At 42.6% G+C, this 18,623-nt stretch overlaps 1 protein-coding gene across 1 annotated transcript in view; it reads left to right on the top strand.

Annotated features, from left to right (window-relative positions):
* The window catches only part of KIF5A (kinesin family member 5A), a 662,879-nt gene that overhangs the window by 479,319 nt on the left and 164,937 nt on the right, over positions 1-18,623 (top strand). Inside the window, exons 16-17 of the mRNA XM_078688970.1 lie at positions 6,923-7,111; positions 8,841-8,958. Coding sequence (XP_078545096.1) covers positions 6,923-7,111; positions 8,841-8,958 — 307 coding nt within the window. The remainder of the gene's footprint in view (positions 1-6,922; positions 7,112-8,840; positions 8,959-18,623) is intronic.

Below are 18,623 nucleotides of genomic sequence, written 5' to 3'. Positions count from 1 at the left end.
GAATCTTTGCAATGAGAATTTTCATTGCCGAGATTCCGTCCCGAATGCCGGAGACTCCCACATGACTGCAAAGCCTCCGCCATTAGTGCAGAGGCCCTTTGTGAATCAGGTCTATCATCTTTCATAGATTCACATGCTTTAATCACTCCCCATCATCTTCCTGGGAAGCCCCAGTACATTTTAAATAGCAGTGAACAGGGCTAAAATGGGCACAGACCCAACATCATAGTTTGTTTAGGAGCACATCTTCCTCATTTAAAACACTCCAAATATCAGCTAATGAGGTTGAAGAGCTTTGCTCGCTACTGTCCCTGCAGTACACCAAAGCACAGATTTCTACTACACGTCATATGTGAGGGAGTCCATGGATAGAGCTGTGGTATTTTGCTTCTAGCTAAACATTTCAGTGGATTTTCAACAACTTCTTAGTCTTCCAAGAACTACAGTCAGTTTAACTCCATTACACTGTAAATAGTTTTTGGCTTTTTAAAACTCTTTATTGGCCCATTGGAGGAATTTTCAATTGCCATCATGGCCAATAAGAAGAAGAGATCACGTCTCAAAACGTGCTCCTCTTGTGGACAAAGAAAGATCTATGTTGAATATCCCCACTTACAATGCATTTTTTTGCCTACACCCCAAGGACTCAGGATGCAACATATGAAAGACGTTTTCTTCAAAGACTCTTACAGACAGATAAAGGAGGTTTGCCCTATACCTTCTAGAGAGGAATAATATTACCCCTCAAAATGGGATGTTTCCTGGTTAGACTGATGATTCTGTGAAGAGTGCTCCACGAAGCACTTCCACAGAAAAAACATGTTGAACTTCCAGAGTTGGGGTTCTCTAAGGAAACATATGTTTTATAGCATAAATGTTTATGGACTCACATGTTGTACATTATTCTTCCATTTAGGATTTGGGTCTAGAAGTTTTTATTTACATAATTTTTTTATTTGGGCATTGTCCTTGGCGTAGTCAATGTGACTTACTGTGACGTTGACAGTAAGCTCAAAATGCATAACAGATATCTGAATGCCTGAGATGAAGTCTTATGATCACAGCCTTCAATTTGTGAATATTCCTTTCAACATTCTACCTGCTTTACCATGAGTGCAGAGAAAATTAGCATTTTTTGGTGATAAAGAAGGGTTCAAAAAGAAAATATAACTTTCCTGGATTTAAGACATCTGAACAAGTTTCTACATTATAGCAAGCTTATTACATGGTTATTCTAGATCTACAAGATGCATCCATTCTTATCCCTGTCAGAGGTTTACAGGCTCTGTCAATTCCGGGTATTACCATTCCAATTAAAATCAGAGTCTGGACACTCTCCACCATTTTCCATTTGACATCCATAATCACTGGTTTCAGAAACGAACCTTCGTGATTCACAACTTTTATCGGCAGGTCGGCCACCTCACATAGCACTGCACAAATGTAGACAGTAAGTGTACAAAGGGGGGCTGGGTAAGGCGGACATCAAACTGGATTACTGGGAGTCCCAATTGATGGTAAGCAATAAGTTGTTGACCTGGGGAAGGGATGACCCAACGTACCAACTGGAGCTCTCACGCTTAGGTCTGGACGCAATATTAGCACTGCTCTATGATGACCCCATCCCCCCCTCATCTCCTGGATGGGACTGCTGGGGTCATTAAGATCTGGTGGGCAGGCCTGCACTTTATGGGTTAGGATAAGACACTCACACAGCTTACCCCACTATGGGGTAAGCTGTGCTCTATGCTCAACTAGAGGGGTTTAAGAAATGGGACAGAATTGGGTTACAGGGGATATCTGACAAGGAGGTCATATATACTGTTTCCAGGACCTACAACAACAGTTCTCCCTTTCCCGCACACAATTTCATAAATACTTGCAGCTCCACCATGCCCTACTATACCACTTATGAGACTCTAATGAGCTACCTGACTCCAGCCCTCTTGAAACTAAACTTGGCATGGCAGCCGCTTGGAAAATGAAGCAATATCCCACACATACCACACTCTAGTACTTAATGCCACTGAAGTTTTCCTAACCCTGAAACAAAAATGGGAGGTATTGACGGGTCCCCATGAAGATATAGATTAGCACTATCCCCTGATGGCTCCCCAAGAAGTAGCCATCTCTTCCATAATGTGGCTAATCCAACTAGATTACTTACACACCACCTATTTCATTCCGGGAAACTATTCTAGCCCACCTGCTTCCGCTGCAATCAGGTGGAGTCAAATTTCTTTCATATGCTCTGCCCTCCACATCCCAGACTACGAGGAATTGAAAATAAACCATCTCAGATCCTGGACAGATCGGTGGATCGTACCCTCAAGTTGGGATTGCTTGGCACACTGGAAGACCTTGGTGGTCCCCGTTGTGAACGGACAATGGTGGAGGTGGCCATAGTGGTTGCCAAGTGGGATATTGCCTGCAAAAGGAAATCCCATCAACCCCCCCACCCTGGCCAAATGACGGGTGGGGGTGGACCGGTGTGCTTAAATGGAGCAGCCTAGCTGTCAAGCTAGGGGGGTGTTAACAAAAGCATACCAAGATTTGGGACAAGTGGTGGACAAGTGGTGGACATATTATAGGCTGGAGAATGATTGAAGACTGGCTTGTGGATAAGAGTGACTGGTTATGGTGTATGAATACTTACAGTGTGCTAAACCTGGAATATCATAAAGAAATAAAGAAAACAATGAAAATTGATTAATAAAAAAGAAATCTGAGTCCAGAGTATGCATTTTATGTATTTATGGATGCATGCATATGATATCTCTATAGCACCCACCTAGCCAAAAGGTAGTTGAGCACTGTACATTGTCAAAGACAAGCATAAAGCCAACAGATTTTAGGAGAGGAAGCTGGGTTGCGGATGGTTAATGTGATGTATTGTTCTTTAAATCTTGAGCTGTAATTCCATGGATTTCACGTCTTATCTTACATGGACAACTGTAAAAGAGGCTTTGGTGACGGTATGGCAAAGATGAAGAATATAGCAAAGAGTTGTCCATTTCAGTTTCTCTTTTCAAAAGGTACAGCTGGTCATGGACGCCTTTTGGAGGTTGAGAAGCCCACACAAAGATCTGACAGTGAAAGTCCTCTGACCTCTAGAAGAGCCTATATTGGATGTCAGTAGGATGAAATTAGGATTTGTATGTCAGGATAGTAATGCTTTGCTCTCTACACGCAGAGAATTGTTTGAGTTATTATAGGCAACCAACGAGATCTATGCAAATGAGAGGATGGCAAAGTAGGATGTTTACCATGGTGTCCACAAGCACTAAATGGACAAATTACTATCACTAGAATATGAATAGAAACTTCATCCAGATGTATAGCAATATCTGTTCGACAGAGGGGGAAAGACAGGCATAGATTTGTTTACCACAGAAGCAAACACAAATTGTGGTTTTGTGTATCCATTCTTCCACATAGGAGGTCCTTTGAGAGTACTCTGTTCTTACTAAGAATCTTTTTATTGACAGATTTTTAAAGCAATATGACATGTAACATAGCCTTCGATAGCATATAATGACAACCAACATTTGCAGTATTGCATAGTATCTGGAGTACTCTTTTAATCACTTGGTACAGGCATGATTTCATGCTTTTCTACCCATACACTTGCTACGCCCAATGATCTTGTCTTTTTGGGGCAATGTCTCTACAATGGTCTTTTATTGCTCTCCACTGGTTGATACAGAGCTGTACCCACACCTTCTACATCTATCTATAGCTCCAACCTTCAAGTAGCCATCAATGTCAGGTCATCTTTCCAAGAGAGAAAAGTTAATTAAGAAATACTTGGCTACTTTAACTCTAGTTTGGTTCTGCCATTCTTTGGGCCTCTTCAGGGGCTTCCTTTCTCAATGGGAAGAGATTCTGTATTAGGTGTTGTTTTAACGGCCATTGTCCACTATCCTGCCAAGAGGAAATGTGTCATTGAATATTATTCACCTGGAAAAATCAGGGTTCCCATACTTTTCTGTTAGGCATATCTTTCACTAGCACTACCTGTAGAAAACTCCCTTCTTGGAAGATATTTTGCAAGATAACTGTTATATATGATGTATTGGCGGGCCTGCAAAGAAACATTCAATCAGATGGCATTCCAGGACCTTCAAGGCAGCTTAGCAAGGTAATATAGAAGCTAATACTGGCTCTTTTTTAACCCATTAATAATTATGACCTTTGTTACCGGGCATGGATACCTACCTAATTTGTGTCCAGTACACTGGCTAAGATAAAGTTATTAAACATCAGGGATTTTACCTTGTAATCCATTTACCATGGTACTGATAATGTGTCCTTCATTCCTAAAAGGGATCTCTGATTCTCACATTAATCAGTCCGTTAACTTATCTGAATTCTTCCAGAATCCTTCCACTCTATCTCAGCAATCTCATCCATGCAAATGTCAAACGAGTTATTCTATTCTTTCTGGAAAACAGTGAAATTATGTGCAGCTTGAGAAAGAAAATTTTGATCAAGCATTACATAAACATTCTGTGTCTAGATGGTTGGTGCCATGCATGAAGCTGTACTATCAACAAGCAAACAAGCCCTAGAACCCATTCTGAAACTAGTAACATGCTTTTAAGAAATGTTCCTTCAGCCGTTAAATGCAAGGCTAAGATTTGGAAGTTGAACTACTCTTCAATGTTTGTAATGCAAGAACTAATTTCCAAGTTGGTCAGACAGCTCTTAAAGATCTATTTACTTAAAAATATCCAACTGATTATGTCAATACCATGACGATTTTCTGAGGCTGTGACTCAAGGGCCTGGATTGCTTCAGATGGGGCAATTCCCTATCAATGGCAATGTATTTCTTTTTTTATTTATAATATATGGGATTCTTCAATCCCTGTACAAAAAAACAGCTCTAATTAGTTTATATTAGGCGACCTGTGATGCACTCAGTCATCGATTAAAAAATGACTTCAGAACTCAATTGTAATAAATTATTACAGTTGAGTGCTGATGTCACAGTACCTGCTGCCAGATCCTGCAGCCAAAGGGAAAGGCAGGTCAGGTCACGCAGCGTAAGGCAGCTCTTTAAAGAAAAAACTACTTGGTGTCCCATTAGTCCCGTCAATGACCTGCTCCAGTGTTACCACTGAATGAACTCCTATCTATGTCCTGGTGTTACGTTACTGTAACTGTTATCTCTGATAGGCAAGTGCCTGTCCCAGTGACTGACCGCAGTCTGTGGAGTCAGGAAAAGTGTGTGAGTGCTCTTCTAATTTACATGTCATTTCATAATCCAATGGTTGTATGTTCCATTTTTCCTGCAGATAAACATGTAGAGAGCTGTTAGCAAAAGCTGCCTAGTTGAGGCTTCTATATAAAATCTTGGTAGGCCAAACTAACTGCTGGAGGATATGTATTCTCAATGCACCAAGTTAGCCATCCAGAACAATTGTGTTGTTGGCCGTAACATGACTCTCTAAGGTTAAGCTGAGAGGTGCAGTGAATAGCTGCTCCAAGTCGCTGCAGGGAGTAGGGTGGCACCTGAGTGAGTGCAGCACCCTGGTCTATTGCGTCTTTCCCGTGCTAAAACCACTTTGGAGGTGCCAAACAACCTGGTTAGAACAGGCTGAGATTAGCTAGGAGAAGGCTACAAAATCTAGGTAGGGTTGTAAATCCAGTAGTCCTGCAAGGAATGCACCTCCTTAACATTATACTAACTCACAGTAGAGCCGCAATATTAATGGGGCCCAGGGACCATGGTTTTGGCTGACTCCCACTGCTTTGAGTTCTGCTTGAACTCTTTCTACATGTCAATCCGCCAAATTATGAAGTTGATGCAATCCAGGATACATGCGACCCCATAAAGCTCCTACTAATATGCTGAACTGGTTCAATAGAATAGGATAGCATGCCCACATGGTAGTAGGGTGCAGAAACCACAAGAGTAGAATGTTCTAAATTAAAAAGGGGAAAACAGAAAGACAAATATTGGATGGTTGAAGCTCCAGTTTTATACCAGCCATTATAACCCCAGATCTACTCCATTGTCTTCAATGGAGCTTTCAACATTCCAATGTTCTAATAATAATTAGAACATTGGAATGTTGGGAGCTCCATTGAAAACAATGGAGTGCTCCGGGCTTGTAATGGCTGGTATAAGCCTGGAGCTCCAACATTCCAATGTTTCTTTGTTCACAGCTCTGGCAGTGAACAAGGGCTTCAGGGAACCTGAGGGGATTGCAATCCCCTCACGCTCCCATAAGGCTTTGTTATTTTTTGTTAGAACATTCTGCCCTCTAGTGGCAGAATGTTCTAATAGCCTTATAGCCTTTCGTAGCTCGGCTATACCGGCTATTAAAGTCCCTCTCCCTTGTTAACCCGTTTCATGCGTCGAACGTTCAGCACCAGTGCTGAAAGTTCTCAGAAACGGGTGGGGCCGCGTCGCGCGTTGGACGTGCGCAGCACTACGGAGGTAGTGCTCGCAACGTCCAACGGCCGACGGCAACACTAAAGGGGTTAAAGGCCCTCGCCTTCGGCTCGGGGCCTTTAACGCTGGAGAGGGCCTTTAATAGCCGGTATAGCCCTCTACGGCGGGCTATAGGGCTATATTACACGTATGATATATTTTTATTTTTTTACATGACATTATGACGTCACTTCTGTTGTATGCACAAACAATGTTACACAACACAAATGTTTTTTTTACATTTGTCCTTCATGTATAAGAACCCTGTGAGAGGGTTATTCACACTGTAAGGCATGGTAAATGGATCTCTTTTTACTGTGAATTAACCCCAAAGCTGCATATTCCTTGGTGATGTAGATTCTGGCTAAGTCTGTGGTGACAGATGCAAAGGTGATATACAATTGATGTGCTTCCCAAGCAAGTCCTTCTAGCAATGATGAGTTACTCAAAGTTACTGGTTTCCTTCTTGTGTTGTGTTTAGCCAGTAGAGATTAGTGGAGCCATTGAGGAAGAGTTCACCGTAGCCCGACTCTACATCAGCAAAATCAAGTCAGAAGTGAAGTCAGTGGTAAAGCGCTGCCGGCAGCTGGAGAACCTTCAGGTGGAGTGCCATAGGAAGATGGAGGTGACCGGCCGCGAGCTGTCCTCCTGCCAACTCCTCATCTCCCAGGTACGAGCGGCCATCTTTTTCAAGCAACATCCTACTGCTCAAAAACTGTAATGTGAGTATGCACAGCAACCATTGCGCCCTGGAGAAAAACAGAAAACAAGCACAGGGGCAAGCAAGGTCAATATTAGGAATAATTGGTGCCAGGCGGGTCAGTAGCAGTCCCTAAGATAAGAACCCAACCACCATTTGAACGTCAACTCATTTTTGAGAGGTACTTCCAGCCAAAAAGAATATTTGTAGCCCTGGGTACATATACAGTTTTGAAATTGAAGTAATTTTCTTTCTCTTTACTTTTGGAATTTCTGAGTAAAAATTTATATTTGAGCAAGTGAAAATACCTTTTAAAGGGGCCACCGAGTATTTTTCTTGCTATTTCAGGATATGCTAGAAATGGGATCATTTTCTAAACGAACTGGCCTATCATTTGGAAAACGTCCATCAAGGTGTCTCTGGGTGCCGTGTTAAGAAACATCTGTCACTTTTTTCCTTCATTAGATTTGGGGGGCATATTATCAAGAACGGCAATAACATTATCGCCGCTTTAGCGGCAGAAAACTTCCGCTAAAGGGGCGATAATGGGCTTGATAATATGCCCTAGAGATTTCCAATAGAAGCCCATGTTCATACCAGAACATGGACTTCTATTGGAATACTCAAGGGCATATCATCAAGCCCATTATCGCCGCTTTAGCGGCAGTTTTCTGCCGCTAAACCGGCGATAAATGTATCACCGTTCTTGATAATATGTCCCTAGGTTCTGTGCTTGGCCGCACGGTGGGCTGATACCTACAGAGAAGCTGCTCAGAAAATCCCCAAGTTATGTCACAGTCTTATCCTATAAGTCACTTGCAGAAAACACATGAATTGTGCTGATTTTATATTTTTATGTTATCTAATTCCAGCAGCACATTAAGCGAATACATGAAAACAATATCAGTGGGGAGTTTTTCTTACCAGTGTGTCTGCCAGGCCGGCTTGCTCCATTGGCTTTCATGAAAAGTGAAAAGCACGCAATTTTGGAGTAAAGCTGGATAAGGGGAAGATGTCGGACATAAGGGCTCCCATGTTTTCCTATGACAACCCTACACTTTCAGTAAATTCCCAGCACCTTCTGAAACATCATGAAAAACACCGATTGCCACCATTAATTTTCAAATAGAGCATTTTATCATGGGTTTGTAGCCAGAACCTAACCCTTGTAAATGCAAGGATGCATTTTAACTTAGAGTACCTCTTCAGATTCTACAGGAATAAAATCGGTGCCTCACCTAGTGGGATGGCGCTGCTGCTTTCACTGATCTGATCTGATCAGGATAAGCTCCGGCGGAACCATGAAGTAAATTCCTGAGTATTCCTATCTTCTTATACTTTTGTTAGAACTATTATTAGTTCCTATTTTTTGTAGGGCATTTTGTCTGGATTTTAGCAAAGGAACTGCTGGTACTTTTGAAGGTAGCTGTATATTGCGTTTCGCAGGATTTTCCTGTAGGTTGTGAATTTGTCCCACTAATTTATACCACTTGCATACCTTCAAAACGGTACCCTCACTGCATCTGTCCCCACGCCTAGAAATAAAGAAAAATAATTTGTTTTGCTTCTATGTGGCATGAGTTGCATATTCCGATGTTAATTCATAGTAGGTTGTTTAATAACAATGGCCTGCTTCTACTTTGACTCACTGATGCTTTACCCTCTGGCGTTTGATTTGTTTGATTTCTCCTCCTCCTAGCATGAGGCAAAGATCAGGTCCTTGACTGAGTATATGCACAGCGTGGAACAAAAGAAGCGACAACTCGAGGAATCTTACGACACTCTGAGCGATGAGCTGGTCAAACTGCAGGCGCAAGGTACTGCTCCATTCGTTCCATAAGAAAGTGAATTGGTCTTGCCTGTAGAAATTAAAAAGTGAAGAGCTCTGATTGTTTGGAAAGTGTATCTCATGTTTCAGTGAGTGAAGATTTTTAGTAATGTAATGATGGTGAAAGACGTTGGTTTTGGATTGCTTACTAAAATAATTTGGTAATTGACTGTGGTTAGAAGGTGTTTGGTTTTGGATTTATGAGGAAAAGTGTTTGGTATCTGGTGGGGGAAACGTTCTTCTATTAGATAATTGACACTATGGTACAGTAGTACGACACTGGATTGTTCAGGCAAAGGAATGTATTACTAAATATTTGGGAAAAACATTTCGGTATTTAATTTTTGCATGACAAGTTTGCCATCTTATGTTTAAAGACAAAAATTATATTTTGTTACTGGTGAAGAATATGTCATTTAATCGTTCAGTAAAAGGTCAATTGGTGGATATTGTTGTAGAAAATTGTTGGGTGCGATATCGGTTACAATGAACTAGTGGCTGTGGGGAGTATTTTGTAGAGGTGAGTAATCTTAAGTGGTCAGTTTGTGACTGAGGATTGGCTGGAGAACCATCAGTTCTTTTTGGTGCGATGTCCTTCTTGACACTGTAGGGTTAGTGACCGTGGGTAAATGGCTGATTTGTATTTCAGCAGAGCTACGAATGAGTTGTTCAATAGGAGAAAGTGTTCATTTTGGTAGTAAACTGAAAGATGAAATGTAGATTGGTGTGTAGGTCCTTTTGTCGACTGAGTTAGTGAGTAAAGATTTGAACATCAGTCAGTGAGAATTTAGTAATATCACTCAGTACAAAAAAAGATTACAGCTGCCAAGGATTGCTACCTGGGTGTGCTCTGAGTTCAACGTTTGTTATTGAAGATTGGTGGGGAAGTAGTGTTGAATTTCCTGTTGTTAAGGAGTTATTGTTCCTGTACCTAGCAAATACGAATTGGCAGAGTTATCAGTTAATGTGTGATTAAATGATTGGTTTATAAAACATTATGTGGCACACTCTGTGGCGTACCTCCATGCAAATTTAAATGTGTGAAAAAATAGAGATGAGAGAATGTGATCAGTATGTGTAAGGTAAGGAAACATAATGCAAATTAGAATCAGCATTATGCCTGTGCAGTCAAACTTCACCAGATAAAATGTTTCATTGTTTCCAGTTGCAACCTGTTTTTGCGTCATATGATCTCCATTGCTGGACATAAATGTTAGAATAATTCCTTGCTCAGATGCCAAAAAATAGCGTAGTCAACGTTAGGGAGCACGCTCTAAGTCCTATCATAGGCCATTTTTTCATTAAATTTCACTGTACCAAATACTATTTTTCTAAATTACATTGCAGCGCAGAAAGCCTAAACTGCTGCCTAAATGTGTAACAAAATGAGAAAAAAAAGATGCCTGATAGGGTTAGTATTCAAAGAGTTAGATAAGAACCTTAGGCCTTTGAGAAGTTTAGAGCCTTCCAATCTCGCAGTGCTTTGTACAGCCGCGGTCAGTAGTGGGAGTACCTGCCGGGCGGTGACGTGGGGAGGGGGAAGGGCAGGGTGGGGGGTAGTAATCTATGGATTAGGGAGCTTTACAGGTAAGTAAACGTATAAATAAATAAAACGAATTTCGTTGCGTGCACTGCATCCCCAAATGCGATGCAGTGCATGTAATGAAATTCGTCTTATTTATTTATATGTTTACTTATCTGTAAACCTCCGTAATCCATAGATTACTACCCCCCATCCTGCCCCTCCCCCTCCGCACGTCACCGCACGGCAGGTACTCCCACTACCGACCGCGGCTGGCTGTGTACCGGCATTTGTCTCTCAGAACCTCTTCTTTTTTCTGGCTCTTCAGAGTGGCACATTGGAACACTGTTTGTGTGTGTGTTTTAACCAATGTTCTCCTTTTTTGACAGAATTCTTCAAAAAAACATTCTTAATTTCCTGTCTTGTAGAGCCAGAAAAACAACTTAAGACTTTCATAAGTCTTTTAAGCCAATTTCACAGTATGAATGCTTTAATATTTGTCAGATGCCCTTTATGTTGAAGGTAGAGAGCTACATCTGGACCCCATCTGGTCTGTGCACCTTTCCTCCTATTGTTTCATTCCGCTAAGTGCTGTTAGTCTTATGCCAAAATGTCTAAGAGGATCCTCAAAGACAAAGAGGTAATTAGCCTAAAGTATAAACTGGAAGACATTATGGCAGAAGCTGCTAGGCCTCCAGAGAAGCATTTGCTTCCACAGAGTCACAGTTGTTAGTTCTAGGTTATCTCCAAGGAGAGGAAGTCCACATCTGTCAAGCCACCATTGACATTGGTATCCCCAATCAGAGTCAACGGTTTTGAAGTCAACAGTATGAGTCCAACCTATTCACAATCAAATGAGGGATCCAGATGGATGTAAACAATGAAACATCATGATGCTGAGTATCTGGGAGTTCATTGACATTGAAACATTACTTCCACCTGACATCGATATCGTGTTTGATGTAGCACTACTTGCCTTCAAGGCATCCTTCGTCTCGTGGCATTCAACATCGAATGATCGTTCGAGGTCACTGTAGATGGGCATCGAAGTTTTTGACATTAACTCATTGTTTGTTGAAGGGAAATATTACCAAAGAAAATGTTACACTTATTTCCGACTTCTGGAGGTACACCAATATTTTGAGGACCGCTGCCTTTTATGGTACATAGAGAGGATCCTCTTCAGATTCCATTAAGGCCACCCAAACTTCAATCCCTCACAACACTAAAGGTAATCGCATTGAGGCTAACATCAATATCCATGGATTGGTAAAGTTCTCCTTCTCCAGTACCAAGGGATCTTAGGCCAGTAGAAGCACCACACCTTCCTCAGCAGTCTCCTCATGATCTGGAAAAAGATCATCCACCACAAAAGCATAGTTGCAAAACAACTCTTTCTCCATCTCCTGACACATTGTCAAATGGTTGTGACGGTAGTTCTTCTTAACACCGCCATATGCATGAAGGGTTCACCAACTATGATTTCACCATTAGATGATATCATTGCTTTACATGAGGGAGTGACGAGAAAAGCATTGAAATCCCCTCCTGTGGCAGAATCAGTTATCATGGAAACTCTGCAGCACAGAGCCACACCGAGGCCTCTCTTACCCTGACGAGGCCTCTCTTACCCTGAGTGGCAGGGCTCTTGGAAATGGCAGAACAGAAATTCCCCACTCCTGCAACTGTCCCATGAAGAGGACACAGCATCCGTGCATATTAATCCAAGACCAGATTAATTTGTTTCTACAGTTTAGATGAGGCATACAGCACTGGGGACATCAGCCCCTTTTGAGAGCGGGAAGAAGAGAATGGGTTCTGTGGGAAGAAGGTCTGCTCCACTGCTTCCACAGCTCTCAAAGCTGCTAGTGCTACAGCTCTTTTTAAGGAGGTAGAATAGATCCCTAGTGAGTCATTAGAGATGTTTGTGCATAAGCTCTGTGAAGAGTAAAAGTGGGAATTTCATGAGGCTATGCAGCAAGCCATCCTTCTTTCTATCCAAGTGATAAGTGTTGGTATGGATTAATCATAATTTGCTATATCTGGCTTTTTGCCAAGGAATCTCTCTGAGGCGGTTTTCATGGTCCCATCTCACAACATTAAATCCTGATGCCTAGTTAAGAAAATTAAACATGCAATTCTCTCACAATACCCTAATCAGCATACTGAGGAGAAAATGCTCTGAATGAAAACAGAAATGTAACCCCTGAAGGTGTCTGGTGTATATCAACTTAAAAAGTTTATTAACAAAGGCTGGGAAGTTCCTTTCTCTTGTTGGTTGTAACAACCTTTACCAATGGCAACAATACCAACAAAGGTAGCCATGCCATCAGAGGTGAGGATCCAGGTCCAAATCTGCCAATCAAAACAGCCACCAAACTCATCTGGACAGCTATGGCCCAACTCAAGACAATGTCTCTTTTGTGTCCCCCCTCTTGCCGCTTGACTCCAATTGAGGTTGTATCACTCAACATCTAGAAGAGTGGCAAAATGTTGTAAATTGACAGGTGGGGGCTAACTTTTGTGGAAGAAGAATATTCTTTTTGTGTCAAATACTCATTTCCTACGTATATAACCAACGTCTTATGGAGACTTCTACCTGCTGATTTCTCACTTTTCAAATATCCCAGGTGCTAAACGGATTCAGAAGCTCTTCAATTGCCCTTCCTCGCCGGTAGAGGGTGCTGGGTCTTTCTTGGCAATAAATATATGATTTTGTGACTTTTCCTGGAGCCATAAAACACTCACCTGAGCAACCTGACCTCCCTTTTTTCTACATTCACATTGCAGAACCAGAGCTCACTTTCCTCTTTGAGAAAATTTTTGACAACATTTTTCATGAAGAGTTTAGTACAGTGCTTAAGAATGACTCCCCCTAAACATTCAGGGTTCAAACCTGGCAGGGATTGTGATGGGTAAATGTCTATTACAGACCCCCCCCCCATATCTGTTTCTGGTGTCTGGCGTCAGACCATGACATGAGGGCATGTGACTCCTGCTTTATCTTGCTTCCCAAAATGATAATAGAAAGGGAGTCCAAGCTGTTCAGTGCTTGAGCCTGTGAAGACCTCTGAGTCCAATGTCAATCTAGATCGAGATCTAAGTCCCCTTCTTCGCTATTGTCAAAATAAGGGAGGAATCCCACTAACACAGGAAGATGAAGAAGTAGGGGCTTCTCCTGCTAGTAAATCCCTACAACTCTAGAGACTCTTTCTTGGAGCTGGATTTGGTCATTATCCCCTCGAAAGATATGACATCAGCAGCACTGTCAGAGCTGACCGTCAGCACTTTAGCTTCCCTCCGACCTAGTTCCATCGATGCCCCACTGGCCCACAACAGTTTTCTATGCTAGCCTACCCCAAGTTTACAATCCCGGGTCCAGAACTAACATCGTTCTTGAGCGCAATGTTCAAGATGTTCCAGGGCGAACAGTCCTCTCCGGAGCATCTCCCGCACCGTAGGCCCAATGCTTACAGCACTTTAAGTTATACAGACTTCAGCTATTTTACTGGCACAAACAAATATGGCACGGCAACTGACAACATAACAACCAAATCCATCTCCCGTTTAATGAAACCCATACTGATGTCCTGCTCATGGCCTGGTTTAAGCCTTGCAGAGGGGCTCTTGTGAACAAAACAATTGCTTGTGGCATCACCCCGCCCCAGGGGGACCCCTCTTTCCTCACCCAACATCCCTCCCCCGAGAGCTTGGTGGTCCTAGCCTCCACTTCCTGGTGTACTCCCTACCAGCCAACCGGATAGGGAATTTAAAAGGCTGGACACCTTGGGAAGAAAATTATTTCTTCTGCCAGTCTGGCATTGTGATCTGTGAACACTGCATGCCTTCTGGGCCATGAATACCATTCCTTTTCAGATTTGGTTGCGCAGGTGCTGCCTGTGGCCCTGGAGGAGTCCCAGGCCATACACTCCCAAGCTATGGCTGATGGGAGAGACACAGTTAAGTTCACAATATGTTGTGGCCTGGACACATCCAACTCGCTAGGCAGAGTGGCTTCTTCATCAGTGGCCTTATGGCCCAACACCTGGCTGAGGGCAACTGGCCTCGCAGGCAATGTCCAAGCTTTGCTTATGGACATGCCCTTTGATGCCTCCCGTCTCTTCGGAGACAAGGCAGACTCCGTGCTGGGGCACTTCAAGCACAGCAGGGCTACGGCCCGGTCCTTGGGCCTTTCCAATGCCCCCCGTCAACCCTGTCTGTCTTTCGTGGCCACAGAAGGGGTTTCCCACTGCGTCCTTACCAGTCCTGCTAAAACAGTGTGTAAGCTCCCCAGCCTCAGCGTGACCAAGCATGTGGTACCCCCAGACCTTGTGGGTCAGGTAGCCAAAGGTCAAGCCATTCCACCGCCCTCCTCCACCCCAGCAGCCACAGCTGCCAAGCCTCTTTAATTTGCCCTCTGACCATCGTGAGCAATCAGTGAGAGGTAGCATATGCCATCACCTGCATCAATATAGATTGAAAAAATTAAAATACCAGGTCACACAGGCCATTCTCACAGCCTGGGCGACCTGGTATTATTATTGGGTCAGATGGAATTGTTGAACTTGTGACATTTATTGAACTGTGACAGTTAGTGGACATCTATTTCACGCTGTCACTGGAATTTGGCTAGGGGCTGTAGCTGGGGTGGGAGAATGTGTGGCGCCTTCGTGTGAAATACCTTCATCCCAGGCATTATTTTTTCTGTTTATTTTTTTACAAACTAAGCACTAGCTTTATGACTCTAGTAACGTCAACAGTTTTCAGATTCAAACTTGCACCTGGGATATTTCAAAGGAGAGGAATTTGCAGGTAAGAGTATCCAACAGAAAGATCATTACTGAAACTTTTTGTGAACAGCAAGGTACCACCTGCCTGACCTATGCACTGCTAAAGAAGTGAATAACATACCCTGTCCCACTTTGCCAAAGGACAAAATGCATCTTTTGAAAATAGTTTTCCTATACAGAGGAAGCAATCCATTGCATACTTTATGCCCATTTTAGATCATCATCTAGCCAACAAATGGACTGGGAGAGAAAGGTTCCACATACTAGAGCAGACTGAATGTGCTTGATAGATCTATAGGATACTTATTCCACATTCCGATAGCAAAGTAAGACTGAAAGTTTCTGCGGTTTGTAGTGAGGAACCCACTTCATCAGTCCACTGGTTTTTCCTTTGACCTGAAGTCTGCATCTCAGACATTCCACACATGAGTAGCAGTAGTACCATCCCACCTTGGTCTTCAAAAAATCATTATATTCCTATATTTGGATGGCTGGCTCTTGAAAGCTGATAGTTTAGTAAGGTTGAAAAGGGATCTTCTAAGCACTTTTTCCTTATTATATCAGATGGGCCTGCAAGTACGTTTTCAGAATCAATAATGACCTCAGTCTGAACATTAACATACTTGGGAGCGACTATGGACATAGTTCAGGAAAAAATATTTCCTTCAGAATCTCATCAATTCATAAATCCAAAGTAAAGATTACATCGGATTACATTTTCCAGGGATCAATGGGCTCTAACATAGCCACTATCACAAATGGATGGTTGCATATAAGACCTCCGCGACAATGTGTAAACGGTCAATGGTTGCAAAAAGAGGACATCGAGGCGGAAATTGGGATGACAACCTACAAATGACAAAGTTAGCAGCTCAATACATGAGATGATGGTGCAAGAGGAATAATCTTTTACTTGGTATGTCGCTTCAACAGAGTGTTCCTTCTCAGACATTAGTAACAGATACCTCTCTACTAGGCTGTGGTGCATACCTAGGAAAGATGTGCAAGGCAAACGAGAGCCATTATCACTGCAGTTTTCTCAAGCTCAGGGCAGTTCATCTAACTTCAAAGGCATTTCTGCTATCCTTGACAATGAATCATATTCCAGACACACCACTACATTCCAGACACACCATCACAATGTGCTACTTGAATAATCATGGTTGAAGCTGATCCAGGCCACTGTTAGTGAAAGCTGAAAGGATTTGGTTGTGTCTCTTAGTCAGGAATCTGTCAAAAAGATCAATTTGCCTTGAAGGAGTCCAGAATAAACAGGTTCTAGATGTCAAAGGGCACCACAATCCCTTCTCAGATTGAGGATTTACAGGCATAGTCCTGTTTGTCATGGAACAAAAAACCAATTGCTAAGACTCTTCGAGCAATGCCCTTTTGATCATTTGTTCAAAGAAATTACTTTAAGCTTTTCTTAACATTCCCAATATTTCAATGGTGCTTTTGAAGTTGAATACTTCCCAAGCAATGCTGAGTCTCATTGCCCTCAAGTGGCTCAGGCAATGGTGGTCTCCAGATCATCCGCAGATGTCGGTAAAATGGCACAAAGGACTGCCATGCATACAAAACGTGCTGGCCAGATTGGAAGTTCAACCTTTCCATCTGATCTGATGTCCTTGACCGTGGCAGGTTGGTTCTCAAATCAGACAGTACGGTTATTAGAATTTGAATAGACATTCTGAAGGAAACTATGGGGCCTACAACTACACCCTCTTATGCTTTCAACTGGAAACGATTCTGTTTACGGTGTCAAGAGGATACTTGTAATCCGATTTTATGTTATGATGAAATTATCCTGACATACTTGCAAAATTTAAGCTGCAATTTTCTATAATTAAAGTTCAACTGGCTGTGATAACAGCATACAGGAAAGGCCAACAGAGGCCCCGTTCTTCAAAATTCCAGTAGTTCAGGCTTTCTTAAAGGACAGAATCAGTTATAAAGTTTAAGAAGCTTTTTTGTTAAAGTTTGGTCTAAAACATAGAGACTAGGGGCCAGATATTCAAAGCTATTTTACGTTCGCAAACAGCCCGAATCGTAAAAAGGCATTTTTAAATGTACGAAGGCCCACATGCGATTATGATACCTGTTGTGGAGTAGTGCGGCTCACTGGTTAGAGGTGGCAGACCCGGGAGCAGAAGTCAGCCCGGGACCAGGGTTCAATTCCCGACGCGGCAGGGTCGTGGACTTGGGTCAGCGGACTCGATAATTCTCGCTTCGGTGCTTACTCTAATCAGGGGTTCCACTCGGCAACTCTGGGCATTAGCTTGCCTAATCTCCACAACGCCCCATCAACTCCGGGGATGCCTGGCTCCACCTTGGGGGACTCCCAGCAGGGACCATCCTACAGGTAAAGCCAGGACGGGTTCCCCAGAGTTATACAGCGCCAGGAGACCTATGGACGGGTAGCAGTGCGCTTTACAAGCTCAAATACATTTACATTTACCGAATCACAATTTGAGCTTGCGATTTGGTATTAGGAAGAGTCGTGTTTAGGGCGTCCCTTCCTAATAACGAATAGGTGCGGCATGTATGAATGTTTTGTGACCAAAATGCGGTCGCAAAACATTTGCAATTTACCTCCAACTTCAAGTTGTTAGTAACCCATTCGCAAATGTGAAGGGGTCCCCAGGGACCCTTTTCCCTTTCTGAATGTTTGGAAAAATATTTTGTGAGCGTACGCAGTGGTCCCATGGACCCTTGCCTGCTTCTAAAATATAAAAATAAATCTTTTCATTTTTCTTTTTCAAACGCATCCCGTTTTCCCTTCAGAAAAACAGGCTGCACTTAAAGAAATAAATTGCTTTATTGAAAAGCAATCACAGGAATGATGATCTGTGGATCCCTGCAGGCCACCATTCCTGTGATTTTTGCGACTCCCAATGGGTCGCAACCTGAGGCCTATCTAATTAATATTTATGACGTAGGTCAATTTGTGACCCACTGGGGATCTCAAAATGTGTAATACATACATTTGTACATGGGATTTTGAATTACCAAATACCACATTGCAAAAGTACACTATTTGGTAATCATAAATGATTACCTAGGTCCTCTGGCCCTTAGTGACCTCAAAACAATCAATTACTTGGTTGTTGTTTGTATTTCTGTGCGTTATCAATTTACAAATAAGCTGCTAACTGTAAAGCCGAAGGCTCATGCTACCAGATGTAAAGAGGCTACTATGGCTAGGTTAAGAAACATTCTCATAGTGGAAATCCATAAAGTAGTCACTTCAATCAATCAAGCCGGATTTATAAAGCATGGATAATCACCCGTGAGGGTGTCCAGTCACTGAGTGTCTGCCTCAGGTGGATCAGTTGAACAGCC

This window comes from Lissotriton helveticus, chromosome 1_1 (assembly GCF_964261635.1).
Source record: "Lissotriton helveticus chromosome 1_1, aLisHel1.1, whole genome shotgun sequence".
NCBI classification, from domain to species: Eukaryota; Metazoa; Chordata; class Amphibia; order Caudata; family Salamandridae; genus Lissotriton; species Lissotriton helveticus.
The sequence above is the reverse complement of the archived record's forward strand: the minus strand, read 5'-3'. Positions and strand labels throughout refer to the sequence as shown.